General features: G+C 38.9%; 1 protein-coding gene across 1 annotated transcript in view; it reads left to right on the forward strand.

Annotated features, from left to right (window-relative positions):
- DMGDH (dimethylglycine dehydrogenase) overlaps positions 1 to 24,972 on the forward strand; it is a 50,066-nt gene extending 25,094 nt beyond the window's left edge. Inside the window, exons 8-16 of the mRNA XM_068422219.1 lie at positions 1,012 to 1,181; positions 1,354 to 1,507; positions 2,396 to 2,561; positions 5,096 to 5,226; positions 6,678 to 6,895; positions 7,763 to 7,920; positions 8,986 to 9,045; positions 23,406 to 23,540; positions 24,193 to 24,972. Coding sequence (XP_068278320.1) covers positions 1,012 to 1,181; positions 1,354 to 1,507; positions 2,396 to 2,561; positions 5,096 to 5,226; positions 6,678 to 6,895; positions 7,763 to 7,920; positions 8,986 to 9,045; positions 23,406 to 23,540; positions 24,193 to 24,408 — 1,408 coding nt within the window. The 3' untranslated portion in view covers positions 24,409 to 24,972. The remainder of the gene's footprint in view (positions 1 to 1,011; positions 1,182 to 1,353; positions 1,508 to 2,395; positions 2,562 to 5,095; positions 5,227 to 6,677; positions 6,896 to 7,762; positions 7,921 to 8,985; positions 9,046 to 23,405; positions 23,541 to 24,192) is intronic.
- Positions 24,973 to 25,177: the final 205 nt, after the last annotated feature.

The following is a 25,177-nucleotide window of genomic DNA, read 5'->3' on the forward strand; positions in this document are numbered from 1 at the left end:
CACAACAAAGATCCTTGCCCCCAGTTGTCCCCTTCAGGTACCTCACAGGAGCACATTTCACACACGGCTTTTTCCCTGTGGATGTCAAGATGTCAAGCATTTTGAAAGTCAGAATTCTGTACAGAATGTTTAAGTAAGGAAACCTTACATCTATCACTTCATAACTTTTGAGCATCTACCTTTGCTGTCTGATGTGGTTCCTCTAATGCAGGTTTCTAACAAGGGAAGTCCTCTACAGTCTGATCCTTCACACACTCATCGTGTAGAAACAGGACAAGCTTTTGCTACAGAGTGGTAGCAGAATTTCTGCGTTGTTATTTTTTTAGCATAAGCTTTCTGGAACGAGTTCTCTTTAGTTGTAGTGGAGAACAGAGAAGGTAAATCAGGTGAGAAAAAGCAGCTTTCAACTCTGGCACCACTGCAAACAAGTCTTCGAGTTCTGTCTGCAGTTCTTCTACATTCCCTGATTCTTTAAAGCTGTCTCGGTAGTGTTGTCTCCTGACTTTTGCTGCTGTTGCTCTTGTCACTGTAATGTAATATTCTCTGTAGCTGTTAGAATGTCTTAGTCTGGTTTTCAAATTTGAGTCTGGTTTAATAAAATCTGATTGAAAAAGAAGAGGTATTCTATGACTAGAAAGTGTATTTAATGGATATCAGAAGTTTGAGAACTTTCTTTAGTATTAATTCTTTAAGAATTCTAATGTCCCTGGAAAACATTGTTAAATTCTGAGCTTTAGAGAGAGAAAGAGCTTGCTGTAATCTCAAGCACTGCAAATGCTGTACATTAGCAATGGAGTTTTGCTGCTGACAGTGGGGCAGTAGAAATATCTGTCAATAAAGCATGTAAACTTGGAAAACAAGACAAAATAGAACAAACCAAAAAAAAAAAACCCAGAGGGAAAAATTTAGAATACATTAGGGGGTGTATTAGTAGTATATGCTAGTACTGATTTTTGAAAACAAACAAACAAACAAAGACTTGGCACTACAGGACTTTTTCTTTTTTTAAAGGTATGGCATTATACATGCTGGTGGCATAGGAAAGTACCTCAGTGACTGGATCCTTGAAGGGGAACCTCCATTTGACCTGATAGAATTAGATCCCAACCGGTATGGAAAGTGGACCACCACAGAATACACAGCAGCCAAAGCAAGAGAATCTTATGGGTTTAATAACATTGGTAAGAAGGTATTTTTAAAAATACATTTATATCCTGAAATTTGATTCCAACAAAGCCTGTGTCTAGATTTCTGTGTTTATATATATGTATTAATATATATTCTACCTTGGTGATGTACAGGATTTAGTATGCTATGGTTTTTGGTTTGTTTTTGTTTTTTTTTTTCCTCTAGTTGGTTACCCTAAAGAAGAAAGATTTGCCGGAAGACCAACAGAGAGAACCAGTGGGCTGTATGATTTGCTGAAATCAAAATGTTCAATGGGCTTTCATGCAGGATGGGAACAACCTCATTGGTTCTACAAACCTGGAGATGAGACTGGATACAAGTAAGTAAAAGATTAACACTGCCTCCCCACTCCCGATAAATTGTCATGTCAGCAAGGGCCAGATGAGTTAAATTTAGTAAGAAGCATGCATTTATCGTTCATTTCAGCTAAAGGTATCTATTAGGTAGGACTTCCATTATTGTTTTTTCTATAGTTTAGAATCCATTTCATTCTGATAATGCAGACATTTCAAAACACACATCGAGGTATCCTGTAACTTTTAGGTATTGGGGTATCAGGGAGCAGCCTAGCTCAAGGAAAACATTAGGGAACAACTTGTTCATTATAAATTTGTGTCTTTCTCCCTTTGTTATTATTTGATCAGCAGCACAGTGTCATGTTTTCATGAAAAAGCTGATTCCTTTCTGTGTAATTCTCAGGAAAGGAGAAGCCCAGTCCTCCTTTCTTTTTTTTTTCCTGTGCCTGTCTACCTAGTTACCTGCTTGCATCAGGGAGCATCCAGCAAATAAATGTTTTCCACAGGGATACTGGAGTCCCAATCTAAATGAGGCTCATAAAGGAATAAAGAGGTACACTCTGCTGTTCAGAAATAAAGCCTTTGACACCTTAAACTCAAATAAATGATTCAGCAACAAAGTATGCTGTAAATTTACACACGTCAGACTACTACTTCTAACATTTGAACAGTTCATAGTTTATTGTACAAAATGGTTGATAAAATATCAACCCATATCTTTCTTTGTTGTTAAAGGATTTTAACAGTTAAGCTATGTTAGACCAAGGAAAATACTGGGTAAGCTACCTACAATTAGGAAAGTCTACCTCTTTTGAATGATTATTAAACTGAAGAAACTGAAGACTACGTTTTGCTGAAAAGAGCAGAAAATTTCCAAATTGGTTTTCATGTGTGTAAATGCTCTGTTTCAGACCCAGTTTTCGGCGCACAAATTGGTTTGACCCTGTGGGTCGTGAGTATAAACAGGTTATGGAAAAAGTCGGTGTGATTGACCTGTCGCCTTTTGGCAAGTTTGAAGTAAAAGGCACAGATTCTGTTAAGCTGCTGGATCATCTGTTTGCAAATGTTGTTCCAAAGGTAAATGGGACAGTGATAACTGCTTTAATGTAGGATTTAGACAAACAAGATCTGTTTCAGAAATGAAAAATTGAGCATAATCTTATTGCCATATCTTTCAGATACCAAACACTCAGATCCTTTGGAGATATTGCTGTGTCAGGAGATGCATTTCACTCAGTTAAGAGCACGGACAGTGGCGTTTATACTAGAGTAGCCCCACATAGAAGTACCTTTTGGCACAAATCATTGAATCATAGAATGGTTGAGGTTGGAAGGGACCTCTGGAGGTCACCTTGTCCAACCCCCTGTTCAAGCAGGTCACCTGAAGAAAATTGCCCAGGACTATGTCCAGATAGGTTTTAAATATCTCCAAGGATGGAGACTCCACCAGCTCTATGGGCAACCTGTTCCTGTGCTCAGTCACCTTTACAGTAAGAAAGTGTTTTCTTGAAACACAGAACCTTCTATGTTTCAAATCTTTGTCTAAAGAAGTCCGAGTGAATCTCACCTGGAATTCTTTTACAGTAGTACTAGAATAGCTTGGCAGCTGCCTGCCTAAAACTGTGTTGTACTGTGGCAGCTTCAGGCAGCAGAGGAGAGCAGTGGCAGTTGCTCTTGCCTGACCATAGTGGATGTTGGATGCCCAAGGGAACAGTTTTGTTGGTGGTTTGTTTTTTTTTTAGATGAGACCCTTGCTTATTTTCCACCCCCCTCATACTGACTTTGTTTTACAGCTGGCTGCCTGAAGCAGGCAGGGTTGCAAATATTCAGGTTCAGCTTTCAGCTCACACCTGTCCTTTCTCCCCACATGTGGCTGACCACAGATCCTCAGAATATGATGCTGTTTGCAAAAATGGCACACTGTAACAAACTGCCCCAGTTTTCTTATTCTTGGTCCTCAGTTTATGGTAGAGCTCCATGAGTCCCTTTATCTTCCTGCTTTGTCAACCATTCTCATCTACTGTTTTTAACTTCAGAGATACACCTTCAGCAAGCAGATTGTTCCTTTCTAAAGCGCTACAGCCATGGAGTTTGCTCATTTCAGCACAGAATTTCATTTTTTGCTGTAGGTGATGGTTTTAGCTGCTTCAGACACCAGAGGGAGGAAGCATAGGGAAACAGTAGGTACACTGAGACTATAGTTATGAAGGTAGGTAACTTCTTCTCAGAGGTCAGAGTCAACTGAATGGGAAGGTTGTACACAGGAATGGTGTCCTATAGGTTTAGGAGAAAGAAGAACCTGAATTGCCACGTAGTCATATTTTTTACTGTATTAATTTTGTGATAGCAATATAGATTAAAAGTTTGTCTTCTTTCTAGCTTGGGGTAGAGGTGGGTAACTGTCATCAGTGGGCATGGATAACACTTGCTGAATATGTGGTGGGGGGAAAGCAAGATTAAACAGGAAATTACGAGAACAAAGCGAGTGCTTTCTATGGAGTTTAATCAGTGTTGCTAAGGGGAAAAAGAAAGACAGCAAAATAGAACAGTTTATGAATCCGTTAAAAATCCAGCATTCACAACAGTAGATTATTTAAGATGTCTGATTTTTGGTGCCACTCATGCTTGTGTGCATCATAAAATAATTCAGTGAAGTTACTGGAGATATACTTGTATTACAACCAGGTTGAGTGTGAGTACCATCAGATCCTGAAAATTCAGTTATGTGCCTGTAATATGCCAGTAACGATATTAATATAATCTGACCTTGCAAAAGAATGTTAATATCTGCAATATTTTCCCTTTTTCCATTCATCGTCTGGAATCTGGGCACTGACACTGTGATTGACAAGGTTCTTATGAAAGCAGAATGAAATAAGAGAGATTAAATTCTGCCTCTGGAACCAGACCAGCACAACAGCTATGGCACATTTATATTTCTGTTTGTATGCATGATATCTGTATGAACATGTATAAGTTTTATGGTCACAGCTAAGTAACTGTTACTTGAAATTTTGCCTCTAGAGATCATGTTTCCACACAGAACCTGATTCAAATGTTCAGAGATGTAGGTTCATAGTCAGCAACTACATAAAATATAAAAGCATACATAAAACAGGGCCACAAAAGCATAAGCCAGCTCTGTATTTCTTTCTTTAAAGTAAGGGGCAAAGTAATGTTATGCTTTTGGGATCTGAAAGCCTTATTCACATGATTGAAAAAGAATATTTATGTCAATAACACATAGAATTTTTTATTCTGATGATCAGCAAACAAACTAAAATTGATTGAATTTGCACTGAAAATGCATTCTTAAATCAAATGTAGCTTAAGAACGCCTTGTGTAATACAAAATTAGCAAATATTTATAAAGGTATTGATTCATCTCATTTCAAAACTTTCTATTTTTTCTATAAAGGAAAATGTGACATTTCCACTGTAAAGCTGAAGCTTAGCCAATTGTGTATCTGTCTGCTCCTATTATGGCACAACAGAACAAACATAAAAACATTGTTCTTCCAAGTAAAGACGTATTTCCGTGTATTTCATAATGTTTAAGAATACAAAGGTTTTATTTTGCATTCTTAATAATTGCAAATTTTACTCTTTAGGTGGGTTCCACAAATATAAGCCATATGCTAACACCGAGAGGAAAAGTTTATGCTGAGCTAACCGTCTCTCAACTGTATCCTGGAGAATTTATGCTTGTAACTGGCTCGGGGTCAGAACTCCATGATCTGAGGTTAGTTTATTTTTGATACAGTAAGTACACAGTGCTATACAGTCACATTAATATAGAAACCTTTTTACTAAGTGCCAAATTCTTAATTATTACTCAACAAACCTTTTGCTAGGTTCAAGAGAATTCTACTTATTTATTGATTTTGGTTTCTTAGAAACTTGTTTGAGTTGAATCCTGAAGTATAAGCCGTTGCATATTGGATTATTGTTGGTGTAAAAAGATGGAGAATTTACTGATAGTTATGTAACATACTTTAATGGAGGTAGTTCTTGTTTTGTTGGCTGAAGCTGTTTGTGTTTGACATCGCATGATGGAACACAGCATGGTTGTTCCTTTCTAGTGTTTTCTCTTACACAAGAAAGAAAATTGGCTTTAAACATGGATGATGCCACAGGCACTGGCCTGGCCAATACAGGTGGGTAGTGCAGTCTTCCTAATACTGTGATAATGTTTTCTGCTTTGGGCACTGGGGTCATAGAGTGAAACAACAGAAAGAAAGGAGGTGGAAGCAGCTGCAGGATGACTTCATTAAAATGCTTTCCATAGATGAGCATTGAAAGTGATATTTCTAGTGCTATAAGTAGCTGTGCATACATACTAAGAAAAAGAATTTTTCTTACTGGAGATTGCTGACAAATCAGTTATTCAAAATGAATCAAGACATAGAAGACTGAAATGTGCTACCCCAACACACAATGAATAATGTACTGTTTCCTAACAGTCCCACGGGAATCAGTAGGACCACTGGCACATTCAGGAAGCAAATGGCAGAACCAGACCTAATGCATTTACTTCCACAGAATTTCAGCAGTCCTATTTGGTACTCCCCTGTGCCTGAGATCTTGTAACACTGCTTAACAAAGTAGCACACTATAAGGTTTTTAAGTATACCCTTTTCATTTATTTTGTGAGCTTCCTGAAAGACAATACCCAGCTGATGTTTTTGATTAAATCAAAACTCAAAAATGAACTTTCTGCCAGTATTTCAAATACTGTATTCAGGAAGAAACAAGCCTGGTTGTACACATCTTTTGACAGAGGAATTTATTTTGAGATTTCTTATGTTCATTGTGTTTATTGCTTACTCTTTTTGTATTTTGACTTTTTATTAACACATTCTGGATCCAAAGGCAAATCTGTGTTCAGTTCTATGAGATCACTTCTTTCTCTTATCTTGAAAATACTGGTCCACCCATTTAAATTCTCTCCTTTCCTGTCTGTATCCCAGATGCCTGTGTTCCTATACCTGTATCTCACAGAAAACACTGTTTAATATCAATGAGGGATTCTACTGTCTAGTGTAGCACATACTTCAGTTGGTTTTGAGAAGGTGTGGGACTGGGAGCTGCTGGAAAGATGAACACTAACAAAAAATTATTCCTTTTTAATCTTTATCTAAATCAGTTATTTTTCATAAAAAATTATACATCACTGTTGTGTTTTATATGCAGATGGATAGAAGAGGAAGTAACGAGAGGTGGATATAAAGTTGAAATAGAAAACATGACAGATGAGATGGGAGTACTTGGTGTAGCAGGCCCATATGCCCGACAGATCCTCCAGAAGTTGACAAGTGAGGATCTGAGTGATGGTTCATTTAAATTTCTCCAGTCTAGACATTTGAAACTTTCTGATATTGCTGTTACTGCCATTAGGATATCGTATACTGGTAAGCAATAGAGAAAACAGACTCTTGAGGAAAAAGGCAATAAATAAAATAATAAGTGTAACTAAAATTAAGTTGAAAATTAAATCTCATCATGTATTCATAAGCAATAGGTTCCTCACATTTAATGTATCAATATGTGAGGAAATGCAGTACATTGATTTTCAAATGTGATCTGGTCAGGGTCTGTGCTGAGTTTTCCAAGACCTTTTTTTCTAGAATACCCTACAGGGTAAATATTTATTTTACAGAACAAAAGGCCAGTTCTGATAACCTCTGTGGTATTTGCTGCAAAACCAACGTCAAGAATTGTTTTTGGATTACCGTATATTAGTGTTTGTCAAGTGCCTTGAAAATGTAACGGCACTGTAATGCTGAGTATTTGTTTTTCTCAGTTACTTTTTATGTCTGTCTTTACTGCAATGGACTGAATTCAGATCATTATGAAGCAGCTGAAGTCCTTCTCTTTCTGTTATACTAAATATGATACAATATACTCATTTTATGCTTATTTACACTCAGTTGCATTCACTTGCCAAGTCATTATCTGTTTATAATGCCCTTAAGCTTCATCTTTCATTATGATTTCACTACATGACTTTTTCTTATCAGTTATTCTGATTTTTTTTTTCTCCCCCTAGATTTCAGTTAACATTCTAAATTAGAATAATAATACCACTGCTTAAGATCTAGGGCATAAATCATCTGGTGGTTCTTTCAGGGAATTAGACTTGATATATGATAGCAGAATTGACCCTAGAATGTGAATTAACACTTACAGCATTGATCACCACTTTTTACCAAGACTGTATTTATTAGGACTGTTTCATTGCTGAGCTGATAAAACCGTTAATCTTGTTTGTATAACAGGTGAATTGGGCTGGGAGCTCTATCATAGAAAAGAAGAATCTGTAGCTCTTTACAGTGCAATCATGGAAGCTGGACAAAAAGAGGGAATTGACAACTTTGGAACATATGCTCTGAATGCTTTAAGGCTGGAAAAGGGTTTCCGAGCCTGGGGGGCAGAGGTCAGGAAATATAGCTTCTTCATTATTCTTTCTGTTTATTTTCTTTATTTCATTATGACTATACATCTTTTAGTCAGCACTAGCTCAGACAATATTTGTTCCAGTTTCTCAATTTAACATGAAAAGAAAATTTACCTTGAGCAGGAAAAGCTGCTATAATTCTGAAGTGTCCCTCCTAAAAATAACTACTATAGTCCATTGCACTGCCAGCAAAGAGACACTTATTTTGATTCACTGATGTTTTTCCCTCTTGTGTATAACAAAATTATGAGGGTTTTGCTGAGCTCTAGTGTTTTGAAATCAAAGGTTTGGCTGATAGATTCTGAAAATATTTTATTTCTGTAATAACTATGTCATGAGAGGCCAATTATTCTTGCTTCATAATGTATTTGGAACTTTTTCATTTCCCATTAGCTTGTTTCTGCCAAATTTCCTCACTCACAATATAGAACTACACAGCAGGCCTAGAGAATTTGGGGAAAATCAGTAGAATTTCTGCTTACCTGAATTTTTTCCTAATTCCTTTGGAAAGCAGAAAACTCAGGAAGGTGAAATGATGGGCATTTAGGGGTCCTTTTCGTTTGCCCAGTGATAATAATTCTCATTCTTGGTTCAAATGCCTATCAAATCATTCTCCCTATACCTAATGGGAAGGTAAATAAAACTGGCTTTGTGTTTTATTTTCCTCTCCAGCTAAGGCATTCTGCTGTGTTGCAATTAATGTGCATACCTCAGTTATTCAATCTTATGCAGGTTCCATTGTGGTTTGATGAAAAGTCTTGTTTCTTACTGAAATGTGGGTTTGCTTTGCATATTGAAACTTAGATAAATGATTTGCGTATCTATACTTTATATTAGGCATAATAGTAGGTATTCTGTTGAAATCACATATAGGAAGCATACAGTGTATTCAAATGGAAGTTGCACATATGCAACGCGGAAGACATTGAACCAGGATTAAATAGAAGGTTGCATGGAATAACTAAATAAATACCCTCCACCCCCTAACCCAAAAACTATGACAGTCCATCATGTACAGATGGTGAATTTTTTTTTTTTTAACAGATGAACTGTGACACTAATCCCTTGGAAGCTGGACTGGACTACTTTGTAAAGCTAAACAAGGTATGTCTTATTGTTTTCAAAGTGTTCTATTATGCCCAAGGTTATTCCTTTAAGTGTTTGAAAAGAAAAATGTAATTATCTGTAAAATAAAATAGGTTTAGAAAATGAACCGAGCAACTTCTTTTCACTGTATATTAGAATAATTACTTTATTAAGTACTGATTTGTTTAAAAAAAAAGTTTCATATTTTTCCATGTTTCTTGCTAACAAAATTATACATTAGGTCAGGAAGTTGCAAATACTCAATGTTGTCTACATGAAAAATAACTCTGTGATTTATTTTCATAGAGAAATTTGAATCATGTGCTTTTGTAAACATACAGTATCTCTACACAAGCTAAACAAGCCTGTTCATATTGTGGAAACATTTTACCTGCTTATTCGTGTTAAAGATATTGTTTGTAGGATCATTTTCCCTGGCTACCACTCTGGTACAGCAATTACTGAAAAAAACCAATAGATTTTTCAGAAGAACTACTGACTGACAACTTGGGTATGAGTCAAATATAAGTTACATTAGTATCTTAGTTAAAAAATAATAACGATTAATTGTTCATAGAATTTCTGAAGAGGTCCTCTGCTCATAACTTGTTCCTGCCTAATTCGAAGTGTAGCGAATGGGACTAGTTGAATTTAAATATGCAGTAAAAATGAAAATATGTTATTCTATCTCCTTTTATCAGAATCCCTATTTTCTTATATTCATATTTTAGCAAATCAAACTGTTATAGTCTAACAGATACAGAAATTGCTTGTAATTCTCTTTTCTGGTCCAAAGGAAACCCAAGCCAGGTGTCCTGACTCTGTCACATAGAGGGCCTTTCAAGAAGCCCAGTGAAATCGTTTCCTGGGCAGCTCTAATGTCGTCTGTCACCAACTAAAAGAGTAGTTGCCTGCACAGTGGATGTGAAGTTTCTAATGTAAAAAATCAGGTCCTATACGTTTCAAATTAGGTGCCCTAAATGAGGGGGTACTTCTGACTTAATCTTTTGCCTCAGTTTTTCCTCTGTTAGAATAGAGAACATGCCAACATTTTTACATAAGGGAGATCAAGAAGAAAAAAGTAACGTTTGTGAGACTTTTCATCTTTACAATGATGTAATGTGATACAGGAACAAATTATCTTCTTATTTATATTCTGTTTATACCTGAAAGGGTAATAAATCAGATAATAAATGGCCCTTGATATTTTTTGCCATGTTGTGTGGAACTAACAACTGTAGCTTAAAGTTTGGGATTCCTTTTATCAGTTCCAAGTTACAGCTCCAAATAAACCACGAATGTTAAACCTTGGTGTCTTCATTTAGCCCGCACCCTGGGCTAAACAATAACAGTTTTTCTCTCACCCAATGTCCCTTCCCCAACTGAGGAAGGAAATTGGGAAAAAGAGGGAGACTCATGAGTTAAAATTGAACAGATTTAATAAAATAAAGAAACTAGTATCAACTATAACACAAAACACACAAAAGTATACTTAGATACAGAGTTGTAGCAGGTTGTTCCAGGAATACCAATCATTGGCAATGAGAAAAGGGAAGACGAGAAGAGAACAGAGCAAAACCACCTCCCCCGCTCCCCCGCAAGCCCTCCCTTTTATAGTGAGCTTGATGTTAATGGTATAGAATACACCTGTGGGCCAGCCTGGGTCAGCTGCTCTGCATTTAACTGCTAATGGCCCTGATCACCATGGCTGGCCACAAACTGAAACAAAATCCCAATGAAACAAGGACTCTTGGGTAGGCAAGAATTATGGAGGCATATTAAACCTAAAAAGGTGCTTTTATCTTTATGAGACAATTTCACCAACAGTAACAGGGATGAACCCAGGAAGATGCTTTTTCTCTCCAACTGTTGAACCTGTCTATAGATGTTAAAGTTCTTCAACCAGTGCAGGATTGATAAAACATTCATTTCTGTCCCAATGTAACATCAGTATGTGCTCTAGCATGAAATACAAGTTCTAAACTTGTTCTGGCCCGCCTATGGAGCTCATCCACTGGAAGGCAAGATGGTCCCAAGGGATGTCAGTGGCAGTTCCTACATGTAGTGGAGTTACAGCTGTCTCCACTGGGTACTATAATTTTGCCCTAATCACAGAAACTGTTATGCAAGGGAAATATAGAATCTTATGGAACAGGATTATGTTGTATTTACTTATCAAGGACTTTCCCATCTTGAGGAGAGCATTAGCAGGATTATGGGAGAACGCAATGAAAAATGTTAGGTTTTCTTTCCAGTTCCATTTGATACATCTGTTTGTTTTCTTTCTTTCTTTCTTTTTTTTTTTTAGTGTAAGCAGGAAAGCAGCCATAAGCAGGGAAAGCTGTTGCTTGCCAAGATGCCCATGCAGAACATGCAAAGGCACTAATGTGCATGAAACATTTGATCCTTTATTGCTCCTCATACTTCTCTGCATGGTTGAAATGCAGGGTTGGAACAGCTCTCTGGAGCAGATATTCATATTGTAGATGAATGGGCATGGAGTGACTCTCCAGCATATATGCAGGATGTCAGCCTAAAACATTTGCTTGCCAGTTTTGCTGAACTAATGTGAAAAAGGAAATAATCGATGTTTATTTGTTGACTCGAATGAGAGCAGTTGTGACTGGATGTTGACACTGCAGAGGTACCTGAGCTGATTTAGATATTGGAAGTGGTCTAAATGCTGCAGCATGAAGTGCAATGTGAGATTATTTACTCTGCTTCTTGGCAACATGGGGCTGTGAGTCCCAATACCATGCCTCTGGTTTTAGTGTCCGTCTGGCATGGCATAGACGTCAGCATTCCTTAGAGGCCACTGTGACTGAAGACAAGAAAAATACTCTGTTATCATCTGCTCCTATTGTTAAGGAAACTTTCTGGGAAAAAAAGGGCAAACGGGATACAGACTGCAAGCAACAGATACTTAAATCTGTTTGACATCTTGGTCTCTAGGGTTACTGACAGGGATTGTTCCTTTAAGCATATGCCCCTGACTGGGGAAAATGCTGATTTCTGTGTAAATTGAGACCAAAATGCACTGTTCAGTTAATTACTAGAGAGCTTCTTACCGTGCAACAAGCAGCTGAAATAGCTCACAAAATGGGCAAAAAGACTTCAGCATAAGTGAATTTTGAGTGATATGTCATGGAAAATCTAAACAGTTTCTAAACAGGTAAAAGTGAATGAACAGCCAAATGCCAGTGAAGGCAATACAATCAAAAAGTATTTTAATTTCCATGAGAGGACATTCAGATATCTGGGGAATATATTGACACCAGAGAGTGGTGGTCAATGGGACAGAGTCCAGTTGGAGGCCTGTGTCTAGCGGAGTCCCTCAAGGGTCGGTACTGGGACCAGTTCTATTCAATATATTCATTAATGACTTGGATGAGGGAATAGAGTGCACTGTCAGCAAGTTCACTGATGACACAAAACTGGGAGGAATGGCTGACACACCGGAAGGCTGCGCAGCCATTCAGAGGGACCTAGACAGGCTGGAGAGTTGGGCGGGTAGAAATTTAATGAAATATAACAAGGGCAAGTGTAGAGTCCTGCATCTGGGCAAGAACAACCCCATGTATGAGTACAAGTTGGGGACAGACCTGTTGGAGACCAGCGTAGGGGAAAGGGACCTGGGGGTCCTAGTGGACAGCAGGATGACCATGAGCCAGCAATGTGCCCTTGTGGCCAAGAAGGCCAATGGCATCCTGGGCTGTATTAGAAGGGGTGTGGTTAGCAGGTCGAGAGAGGTTCTCCTCCCCCTCTACTCTGCCCTGGTGAGGCCACATCTGGAATATTGTGTCCAGTTCTGGGCCCCTCAGTTCAAGAAGGACAGGGAACTACTAGAGAGAGTCCAGCGCAGAGCTACGAAGATGATTAAGGGAGTGGAACATCTCCCTTATGAGGAGAGGCTGAGGGAGCTGGGTCTCTTTAGCTTAGAGAAGAGGAGACTGAGGGGTGACCTCATTAATGTTTATAAATATGTAAAGGGCAAGTGTCAAGAGGATGGAGCCAGGCTCTTCTCAGTGACATCCCTTGACAGGACAAGGGGCAACGGGTGCAAGCTGGAACACAGGAGGTTCCGCATAAATATGAGGAAAAACTTCTTTACGGTGAGGGTGACCAAACACTGGAACAGGCTGCCCAGAGAGGTTGTGGAGTCTCCTTCTCTGGAGACATTCAAAACCCGCCTGGACGCGTTCCTGTGTGATATGGTCTAGGTAATCCTGCTCCGGCAGGGGGATTGGACTAGATGATCTTTCGAGGTCCCTTCCAATCCCTAACATTCTGTGATTCTGTGATTCTGTGAATAAATATGAAGAGTTGTAAATTCCCAATAAAATCCTGATATTTCTCTGTGTTTACAAAGTTTAGTCTATGCATCATCTTCAGGTACATATGGACTAGTAATTTGTTTGTGACAAGTAACAGGAGAAACTCTTAAAAGCTTAAGTTGACTTCCCCCCCCGCCCCCAGTCTATTAAATTATAGCATGACAATAAGTAAACCATAAAACTTCCATTTTATCAGTAAGGCTGAGATGGTATTGTTCTAGGTGGTTTCCTCTAGACCTGCTTGGTACTACATTTTTCTCTAATGTTGGTGTTAGTTGCTTCCTTGCACAGACAAGCAGGATGGGCTGTGATTAAAACAAAGTGGAGGGACAGTAACAGAATTAATTTCTAATTTAGAGTATACATTGCCTTCATAACTCCACAACAAAATCTGTCAGGTTTAGGGGTGGGGTTTTTTTTAATACCTGTTGTCTGTCTTTTTTTTTGTTCAATTGGTCTTACATTTAGTAAGTTAGATAAGATGTTAGACAGCCTCATTCACTAATACTTTCATCTCATGAATAAGCACTCTGCTACTAAATATTCAATAGAGTCCTAATATTCCATGAATATCTTTAAAGAAGAAAAAGTTGCAATTTTTTTTCTCCACATCCCAGAATATTGTTTTAGTTCTGCTGCACATTTGAACACCTGCACATGAGGTTCAAGTGGTCAAAGATATAGTGTATCATCTCTGAATGCTTTCTATTTTTCAAAACCCTAGTTTAAATTTAATGGCTTTTTCAAATGTTATCGTAGAAAAAGATAAGCAATCACCAGATATTAATTTACTCCAGATGTTTGTTCTATGGCAGAATCAACTACATCTGTGTTTACCTTGCCATATGTATAAAAATTTCATGTGTGAAATTACAAAAACCTCTCAGTCCTGAATATCCCACAGTCACCCTGGGCAGTCCGTTCTAATGATTCGCTATCCTTACATTAGAATATGTTTTGTTGCTAAACGTTAAACATATCACTGATTATTACATTCAGTATTGACATACAGAAAAAAAAAATATTTCCTTATTTCAGAAGCTGCTTGCGTCTTCAAAACCTGCTAGCATGCGCCTTTTCGGTATTCTGAAGTGGTTGACTATTTTTAGGTAATTCAGTATTCTTAAAACAGCCTATTTTTCTCCGGAGCGTAATGGACCACAAATCCCAATAAAACTTAATGTTAGAGTGAAACACCTCCATATCAATTTGGGAAGCTCACAGAAATGAACTCTTTCCGAAGGGTTTTCCACGTGAAGCCAATAGAGCCAACAGTTATCAAGAGCGTACAGCTACAAAAGTCCATGGTTAACTGTTCGTAGGTTTGTGACTTGTTTTGCTGTATCCCAGACTGCCATCTCGTGGGCACTCCGTCTGCAGCAACAGCTCACTGCGATTGGGGTGGAGAATGCGGCAGATGACGGAAACCCTTTGCGACTCTGCTCTAGTGTGCTCTTGAGGCCGGGATCGGAGTGCTTAGCTGAGAGTTGGTGTTTTTTTCCACTGGGAGGAAATACTGTTATCAGAGACAGTGTTTCTTTGTTGCAGCCCTGTTTATTTACTGGGGCAGTTTCTTTGTTCTCTGTTCCAAGCTTTTTTCCACATTATACAATAGCCAGAATCTCTCCCCCTTCACTTTTTCTGAGGTCTATTCTACCAGTACCTTTTTTAAACTTCATTTTCTGCTCCTTTCCCTGTATGCTTCTTACTATTTATGTCCATCTCCACCAACCCTACTCAGTAACTGCCTGCATTTCGATGTAAAAAAATGCCTTTTAGGCTACAAGCCCTACCTCATCTTCTAACTTTGGCATTGGATTTCTGAGGTGTCTTTTACTATTGCACCTATTAGACACATGAGCATTTAATTGCTTCCTTATTCATTATGAACAGACGTTGTGTCATGCGCAGCAACTTCACACAGGTGGGCGTATGACTGTAAAGCAAAGATGCAGTCCTTGTGTATTGACCTAACTGCCAGCATAACTATCCATAAGTTATCTCATGGGAAACTAGGATGAGCAGTTTTAAGTCTGTACCTCCATCCTTTTATTCCTTTACTAGCCCTTAAATCTTATAGGTTCATGCTGTCCTCTTTCCAGTCATTTTTTTCCCTCCTGTTCACTTTGCCAGAACTGCCCCTCAGTTGTGTCAGTCCAACTTATTTTGTTATCATGGTCTAAAGTGATATGTCCTGATTTCATTAAAGCACAAAATGACAAATCTTTTTAGGGAAAAGGCTTTTTTTCACCATTTCACAGACACAGTTTGGAGAAAGAACAGCAAAAAAGGTTGAACTGCCATGTTTGATACCTTTATCAATGATCTGGATGAGGAGATCAAGTGCACCCTCAGTAAGTTCGCAGATGACACCAAGTTGGGCAGGAGTGTTGATCTGCTTGAGGGTAGGAAGGCTCTGCAGAGGTATCTGGACAGGCTGGATCGACGGGCTGAGGCCAATTGTACGAGGTTTAACAAGGCCAAGTGTCAGGTCCTGCACTTGGGTCACAACAACCTCATGCAATGCTACAGGCTTGGGGAAGAGTGGCTGGAAAGCTGCCTGGCGGAAAAGGACCTGGGGGTGTTGGTCAACAGCCGGCTGAATATGAGCCATCAGTGTGCCCAGGTGGCCAAGAAGGCCAACAGCATCCTGGTTTGTATCAGAAATAGTGTGGCCAGCAGGACTAGGGAAGTGATTGTCCCCCTGTACTCGGCACTGGTGAGGCTGCACCTTGAATCCTGTGTTTGGTTTTGGGCCCCTCACTACAAGAAAGACATTGAGGTGGTGGAGAGCATCCAAAGAAGGGCAACGAAGCTGGTGAAGGATCTGGAGCACAAGTCTTACGAGGAGCGGCTGAGGGAACTGGGGTTGTTTAGCCTGGACAAAAGGAGGCTGAGGGGAGACCTTATCGCTCTCTACAACTACCTGAAAGGAGGTTGTAGTGAGGTGGGTGTTGGTCTCCACTCCCAAGTAACAAGCGATAGGACGAGAGGAAAAGGCCTGAAGTTGCACCAGGGGAGGTTTAGATTGGATATTGGAAAAATTTCTTCATGGAAAGGGTTAACAAGCAGTGGAACATGCTGCCCAGGGAAGTGGTGGAGTCACCATCCCAGGAGGTATTTAAAAGCTCTGTAGATGTGGTGCTTAGGGATGTGGTTTAGTGGTGGACTTGGCAGTGCTAGGTTAACAGTTGGACTTGATGGTCTTAAGGGTCTTCTCCCACCTAAGTGATTATGATTCTAATTGCAGTGAGCATGCCCTTCAAAAGGGAGCACTAGCAGAATTATCGGTCCTGCTGTGGGCCTCTGGCCACAAACACCACTGAGCACTAGGTGAAGAGAATGGGGAAACTGGGAGAAGGTGTATATGCAGGCTTTGGATCTCTGCAGCATTGCAGTGTATGTAGTCATTTAAAGATCTGTGTACCACGCTACTGTTCTGATCTGGTCACTCTAGGCTTTGATGATGTGGTCAGTAGTGCTGATAAGCAGCAGTATATAATCAAAGCCTTTCACCTGTAGGAGAGTCATGGTGGATAGGGATAACCAGGAAAAAACCACTTGTAACCATTTGCTTATATTTTCCACTTCTTAATTGATTTTTTTTTTTTGTTTAAGCAATCACTGACTTTAAAATGGGAGCTGTGTTTGCACTACCATAGCAAATGATTCATTTTTATCTTCTCACTTCTAAAATCTAGTATAGGGCAGGCGTAGTGGGTGGAATGCCTGGCACTTGCTATCCAGGTCTGCTGAGAGCACTGCTCCAATTTGATGTTGGGCAGGCTGACCTGCAAGTGTTTCAGTAACTCCCCCTTATTGCCATTGTCCGCCCTTCTGTCACTGTCTCAAACTTGCATCCCTCATGTTCTGAGAGGAATGACCACAGCAGTGATCACTGACCCCACTTCACAAACTAGTATAAGGTTGTGTTTTGTGCCATCTGTACTCCATGCAAGAAAGGGAGGAGGACAGAGAAGAAAGAGCACAGTCTTTACTGAAGAAGGCATAACGAGCCTGGGGGAAAGCAGAGCGATCTGGAAAAGAATGGAGTGATGGAAAGGTACTAGGTATTTGAGAGGGGGAAAGGGTATTTTTTTTTCCCCTCTTTCACTCCCCATTTATTATGCCTGTAACAGATTTATTCAGTGTACTTTTCCACCTAAATCCTGTCCCCCTCCAAGTTAAAATTTAGGAGTGGAACTATATTCTATGGTTACTTAATTTGATGTCCAGAAGGTCATAAACCAGAGGATATATTCCATGAATTTATACAGAGTATGAAACACATTAGAAAGAATCTTCTATGATTTTCTTATCTGTATAAAATACACACTAGGTCACTCTCAGTGTGTTTATTGGGGCATGTAAAGGAATAAGCACTCACTGAGCTATGAATTTTGAGCCAAAATAATTCAATAATTTATCAGTTGTTTGTATCATACCAGTTTCTTAGAGCTAGCTGTTTGCATACAAGAAGGTCTTCGGCAGATTGAATGAAAGGTGCAGTGATGCAGGTGCCATAGATACTGACTAGCCACATCTCCCTCAGAAAACTGTTTTGTGTGGTGTAAACTGTAGCTTTGGTTTGCTGCAGAAAAAGAAACTTGGCAAATATTTGCTACCTGCGGCAGAAAATTATCTTCAATTATTGCCCTGGTGAGGGGGATATCCTTTGGAGTGTTACCCTGAAATTATTCAAGACCATCCAACTAAGAATAATTAATTTCAAAATATTGTACTGATGCTGTCTCCAGTGTGTTGTAACACGATGGTTATAGCAGATTGCAGCAGCTGTTGGTACTGCCTTACTCAGTTGGGTGGCTTTATGTACATAACTTGGATGTATGCCCACAGTCATAAGTAGCATACCAAATAAATTACAACATTTAATTATTAAGAGATTTACATATCTTTGCTGACAGTTATTGTTGAATGGATATGGAATTTTTCTTCCTAGATATCTAGGCTTTATTCTGCTAAACTGCACAATAAGAAAAAAATTTGAACTTTTTCTAGATAATTTCTATTCCTTTGCTTCCCTTAAGACACAAAAGATTTTTACAGAGGATTAGAATTAGGATCTGTATGCCATTGAAAGCCAAGCACACTTGAAACACAGTAAGTTAAACTTTTCAGGGTACATCACTGTGCCTAAAAAAAATCTCATTGGTTAATGTCTCCTGAACTCTTTTTTTTTAAAAAAAAAAGTGTTTTTATCTTGTGCTAACAAACACATAGTACCTTACACAAGGTAAAAGCCTGATGAGGACAAGGGCAAGGCAAATATGTTAATATATATGTTAATAGATGAGATCATCAATGGGCTCCCTTTAGCTATATGCTATTTGAAAATCTTAATTGATTTATCTTTGTGATATGATTTTCCATTGTAATCTGTATGTTAGGTAACACAAGTAAAAAGCACAACCCATCTTTTTTGGTTTTATGTGGTGAACTGCAGGCAAATTCAAGAATATGAAGGTAAGCAGTAGATGATACTGTCTTTATCTTGTATCTAAGAAGTGTTCTTGTTTTATGTGAAAAACATTACATCTGCCAAAGCTTAATGCTTTGGGAGCTCATGCCAAGATAATGGAAAGTCTTCTGTGGTTTAGGTTTAGCTTATTAGGACTCTCCTTACTCTTAAGTAATAAAGGTTTTACATTGTTACATGTCAAATGATTATTTTTTTAAAACTAAGAGACAGTAAGAGCAGCTTTAAATTTGATATTTGTTTGAGGTTCGAATTGTTTAGGGTTTTCCTTTGTTTCTGTTCTTTTTCTTCTGTTTTTGTTTGTTTGTTTTTCATATTCTTTTACTGAATTATACTGTTTTGAATGGGGTTTTTGCTTGCATTGCATTTAGTGTGACCAGCTAAAACAAATAGAAGCAATACCCAAACTATTTTTCTCCTAGAAACAGGAAGCAGTTGTTACCAAGAACACGCAGACTAAGTTTGAATGAATCGGTTTCCAAAATGTTTTGATTGGAATGAATGACCTCATGCACACACACTCATAAATAAAAAACGAATATTGGTGGAAATGTGCTTAGTGTACAATTGACATGGATACCCAAGAACTGTAAAATAAGAAGACTGACCTAGTCAGAGTCATATGGTTAGAATTTCTTAGAGAAGTAGCTTTAAATGTTTAAAAAATTTATATATACACATATTTTTTTCAGTTGTACATCATATATACACATATTTTCATACATTTTTATCCATGTTCATATATGTATGTGTGTGTTTATATATGTCCATATACATATATATACACACATTTTTGCAGAGTGTGTGTGTGTATATATATATTTTGTGTATATTTTGTAGAGTTTGAATTCTAGGTTACCTCTTGGTTATTTTTCCAAGCCATGATTCTAAAAAGATGAGAATATTCTTAACCTTCAAGGAACATAAAATAACAAAGAACAAACTCATTACATGAAATCCCACAAACTCATCTCCAGTTAGCATAAGAACTATGTAGTGATTTATTCCAGGTGGACAAAAGCTTGGCCAAGTTAAAATTATTTGGGTAAGAATTTAATTTTGTATCTGTAACCAACAGGCAAAGAATGATCCAGAGATAGGTAGATTCTAAACCTGCTAGCTGCTTGCTCTGAGGGTTTCCGTATCTAAAAGGTAAATAAGAAGTGGAAGTCAAAATTATTTTTGCTGCCAACCTCAAGGTTCCAGTAAGTAGTATATTATATATACTGGAGTTAACTGTCATCTATAGTTACTCTGGTCGTGACCCATAAAAGCAATACACATCTGTTATCAGGTCATGCTCAAGGCTCTGATTATGATTGCTGCATTAACCTCTATGGAAACTGTTTTTCAGTTTCTAAATGAGGAATTCACAGAGGTATGATTAACAAGAAATCTTGAATTTAGCCACAACACCCCCAAACATGAAAATACTGTGTGTTTTATAAGGCTTTCATCTCTCTCTACGTCTGTGCACTTACGAGTATCTGAATACTCCAGAAAAAAGGAGCCGTGCTGTCAGTACAGCATAGCTACACCAGTGCTGTGTGATTCAGCATTCCTGAAGTTGCCGATTACAATTCTTTCCTCTAGGAAACTTCATGGTGACTCGGCTGAGGAAAAGGGCACAGTAGAAGAATGCTGTCAGAAGCTGGTTTTGAGAGTGTCCTGTCTGTTGCCACTCTTCTATTACTAAGAGACCTAAAAATGGGAATTCACAGACATTCATACTGCTGTTTTAGATGCCTTAGTGTATCAGTAACATCTGCATTGCGTTGGCAAATATGACACAGGACTGAAGGGACACCTAACCTCTTCCAGAGCAGCAGCTGGAAGACGGAAGGCCCCAGGGTGTATGACATTGTATTTGAATACTTGTGTTTAGTTCCACAGTTACATTCCTCGAGACTAAGTAACAGATGCTATATTAGCATATCTAGGAAGGAGTTGATTCAGTACTAAGCATACCTGTATAATATTTACTTCCTTGGTATTTCTGTGTGTCATGCAAAGCATTTTAGTCAGTGTGTTGTGCTGTGGTATAGTCTTATTTGTCCATCAGTGGACAGGGGAAGGGCTACTGATGTCATCTATCTGGACTTCTGTAAGGCCTTTGACACCATCTGCCACAGCATCCTTCTCTCTAAATTGCAGAGATACTGATTTGATGGATCAACTATTCAGTGGAGAAGGAATTGGCCAGATGGTGACATCCAGAGAGTAGTGGTTAATGGCTTAATGTCCGGATGGAGATCAGTGATGAGTGGTGTCTTCAGGGGTCTGTACTGGGACCAGAACTGTTTAATATCTTCATCAATTACATAGACAGTGGGATTGATTGCACCCTCAGCAAATTTGCAGATAACACCAAGCTGACTGGTGTGGTTGACACGCCTGAGGGACGGGATGCAATCCAGAGGGACCTGAACAAGCTCAAGGAGTGGGCCCATGTGAACCTCATGAGGTTCAACAAGGCCAAGTGCAAGGTCCTGCATGTGGGTTGGGGCAACCCCCAGTATCAGTACAGGCTGGGGATGAAGGGATTGAGAGCAGCCCTGCAGAGAAGGACTTGGGGCTATCAGTGTGAAAAACTGGACATTAGCTGGCAATGTGCGCTCGCAGCCCAGAAGGCCAACCATATCCTGGGCTGCATCAAAAGCAGAGTGGCCAGCAGGTTGAGGGAAGTGATTCTGCCCCTCTGCTCTGCTCTCATGAGACCCCACCTGGAGTACTGGGTCCAGCTCTGGGGCCCCCAACATAAGAAGGACATGGAGCTGTTGGAGAGCATCCAGAGGAGGGCCACGAAGATGATCAGGGGGCTGGAGCACCTCTCCTATGAAGACAGGCTGAGAGAGTTGGGGTTGTTCAGCCTGGAGAAGAGAAGGCTCCAGGGAGACCTTATAGCAGCCTTCCATTACCTGAAGGGGGCCGACAAGAAAGATGGAGAGGGACTTTTTACAAAGGCATGTAGTGATGCGATGAGGGGTAATGGTTTTGAAGTGAAAGAAGGTAGATTTAGATTAGATATTAGGACGAAATCCTTTACTGTGAGGGTGGTGAGACAGTAGAACAGGTTGCCCAGAGAAGTTGTGGATGCCCCTTCCCTGAAAGTGTTCAAGGCCAGGTTGGATAGGGCTTTGAGCAACCTGGTCTAGTGGAAGGTGTCCCTCCCCATGGCAGGGGGATTGGAACTAGATGATCTTTAAGGTCCCTTCCAACCCAAACCATTCTATGACTCTAAGATCAGGTGTCTTAAAATAGCTTTCACTGCTATTCATCTTCTCAGCAAAGGCTGGAAAGCTAAAGGACCTTCTAAGTGCTATTATGTTTCTTGCCCATGAGGGTAGGCTGGTGTGGATCTGGCAAATTAGTTGAACACAAATCTTTCATTCTGTCTTATCTATGCCTTTAAAGAAGACATGAATAGGCAGAATTTGTAAGCCACTCCTCCTAATATTTACTCCACAGTTACTAGCAATAATGATATCCAGCCTGATTACTATTTTATCCTCTGTCCAAACTGTCAGTGTCTTTGAAAGAGGCTTTCTCTTGATTCTTGAGGCATTCTGTCCAGGACCACAAAGTTTATAACAACTCTTCTTTCTATGACTTCTTTTTCCAATTTATTCTCTACCCAGCCAACTAAATAAGGAAGTTGTTGGAAGTTACGTTTAAGACTTAGGAGATAGGAGTGTGAGACAAGTCAAGTTCACATCTACTGGTGGGCCAAATAAGCTCCTACCTGTGAACCTGGCCGTGGAATAAGGCTAGCTCAGTGGAATCAGCTCAACATTGGCATATACAATAAATACTGTTTCACATACCCTTTAGGATTCAGAGACTTGCTGATGGCTTCCCCTGTACTTGTCGCATATTTATACAGTCTGCTTCTAGAAATATGAGAATCTGCTTGTACCTTTTTAGGCAAGCTGAAAAAGGGAACTCCAAATGATTGATAGTATTATTCTTTAACTGAAATACTGCATTATCCCATAAAATGGTAGATATGGGAAAAACCCATACATACTGTAAAACAAGAATATGGAGCAAACTGCCAGCTCTGCAGCCTGGCAGAGACACCAAAGTAGAATACTAACAAGTTACTATCATGGTTGCTGATGGCATCAGAAAGGAAGTCTGTCCACATAGGAAGGCCAGGGCTTTAGGATTTGGGTGTTGGTATTCCAGGTTTTTTAAAGAAACTGAAATGAAACACTGTCTTCTGGCTCACAACCTTAACTGGTCAGACTGCCTTGTAACACATGTCTCACTACATATGTATTTCTACTACACTTGGAATTCCAGATATTAAGGGACTGAGATCTAGAAAAACTAATATACTCAATAACGTTACCAACATATAATATACCAATATAAAAACACCAAGATACAAGATATAATATCTGTCAAAGGTTTGGTGTAATCTATATTTCATACAGAATACTTAAGTGATAGGAAAACAAATGAAGACAAATTTAAACACTTGTATCTCTAAACTTTTTGCAGAACACAAATAACCATATATCATCATCTCCTCTTTTTTCCAGCCAGCAGACTTTACAGGAAAGCAAGCACTGAAGCAGATTAAAGAAAAGGGACTCAAACGACGATTGGTATATCTTACCCTGGAAACAGATAACGTTGATCCAGAGGGAAACGAAAGTGTGTGGCATAATGGCAAGGTAAGGACTATAGATCATGTTACAAGAAACTAATGTTAATTCTCCATGAACAGAATCTGACTTTGTGTTTTAAGTGTGAATGCATTATTTTTGTTTTACTGACACAGAATAATTTGAAGCTGATAGCCATTTTCTAATATTCAAGCAGGAATCAAAGACTACTAAATATCTCCAAAGAAAATGTGAAATACCGTCAAGTCACAGAAACTAGAGTTGGAACAGACTAAAGTATTAACTCATCCATTCTTTTCTCCTGGAAGTTCACCGTTGTCCTAACAACACTTTTGCTATTCAGTTAAAAGAAACAAAACAACAGCAAAGTTTAGGCCTCCACACTTTAGCACAGATTATGTGTTCAAACACTCACTAGCAGTTAAATGATCGTATATAACAAACATATGGATGTGTATAATCTTTGTTCCAGTGAAAACTTAATTGAACACAATAGCAATAGACTGTTTTTTCAAGGAGCAAAAACTCAGTTTAAGGTGATGTCACCCACAGTAGAGAATATTATGAACTGCATGACATGCTTGAAACTTGCTTGCTTGATATCTGAAGTGTATAGTTGTTTGGTTTGTTTGTTGGGGTTGTTTTTTTTAAGAAAACTTCACTGCATCTTGAAAATAAAGATAAATGCATTTTTTTTCAGGTTATTGGCAACACCACATCTGGAAGTTTCAGTTACAGTGCTCAGCAGAGTCTGGCTTTTGCATATGTTCCTACAGAACTCAGCAAAGTTGGACAGAAATTAGAAATTGAACTTTTAGGAAAAAATTATCCAGCAAGCATTATACAAGAGCCACTGGTGCTGACTGAACCAACAAGAATGCGCCTTCAGAGAAAGGGTGAAAGTCCCAAAATATAAACACAGATGAGATACAGCAAATTGTACAGTAGGAAGCAGTTCCATTAATATGCATGAAATTAAGAGAAACAAACTGCTCGGATTTGCTAATTACTGAACACAAGATCCTCATTGCCATACATCAGTGAGAAATTTGATGGTGTTACCCTCTTGTTTCCTTGTATGGGCTATTCACATTAGAGATCTGAGCACAATTCGTGAACCAGTATGTGTTCCCCCTTCTCAGTAGCAATTGTGAGCAGAAAGTGGCAGGGAATGAGCAGATCCTTGATTCAGCTTGCTCCCACATTGCCTGGCAGATCTGAATTAATGCAGAGGAGAAAGTTGCTCTTGGTATTGGCCAATGGCAAATTCTTCCTCCTCCTTGACACTCGCTTTGAGTGACACTTGACTTCCTCCTTTGCCCATCCTTAGGGTAAAGTAGCTTATCCTGGCTCCTTACAATATGACATCGCAAACTTACCGTTAAAATAATTTCACTAGTTCTGCACAGAAATGCTTCCTAAGGAACTGAAATACATCCCAGCAATCATTAAAAATAATAAAGGCAATATTAAAGGCAAACTGAACTGTTAAGATTTTTTTCTCAATGTGTCACCCTGGCAGAAATTCTCACAAAAGATCAAAACCTAGTTCTTAATGAAACAATTATAGGAAGCCCATTCTTCATTATTTGATATGAATCATTGGGTAGATTACATGTAATATTCTATAACACACAGGATGTTATAGCTGTTTTGAACAGAACTTCAAGTAATGTATAATGGAT

This window comes from Nyctibius grandis, chromosome Z (genome assembly GCF_013368605.1).
Source record: "Nyctibius grandis isolate bNycGra1 chromosome Z, bNycGra1.pri, whole genome shotgun sequence".
Taxonomy (NCBI): domain Eukaryota; kingdom Metazoa; phylum Chordata; class Aves; order Nyctibiiformes; family Nyctibiidae; genus Nyctibius; species Nyctibius grandis.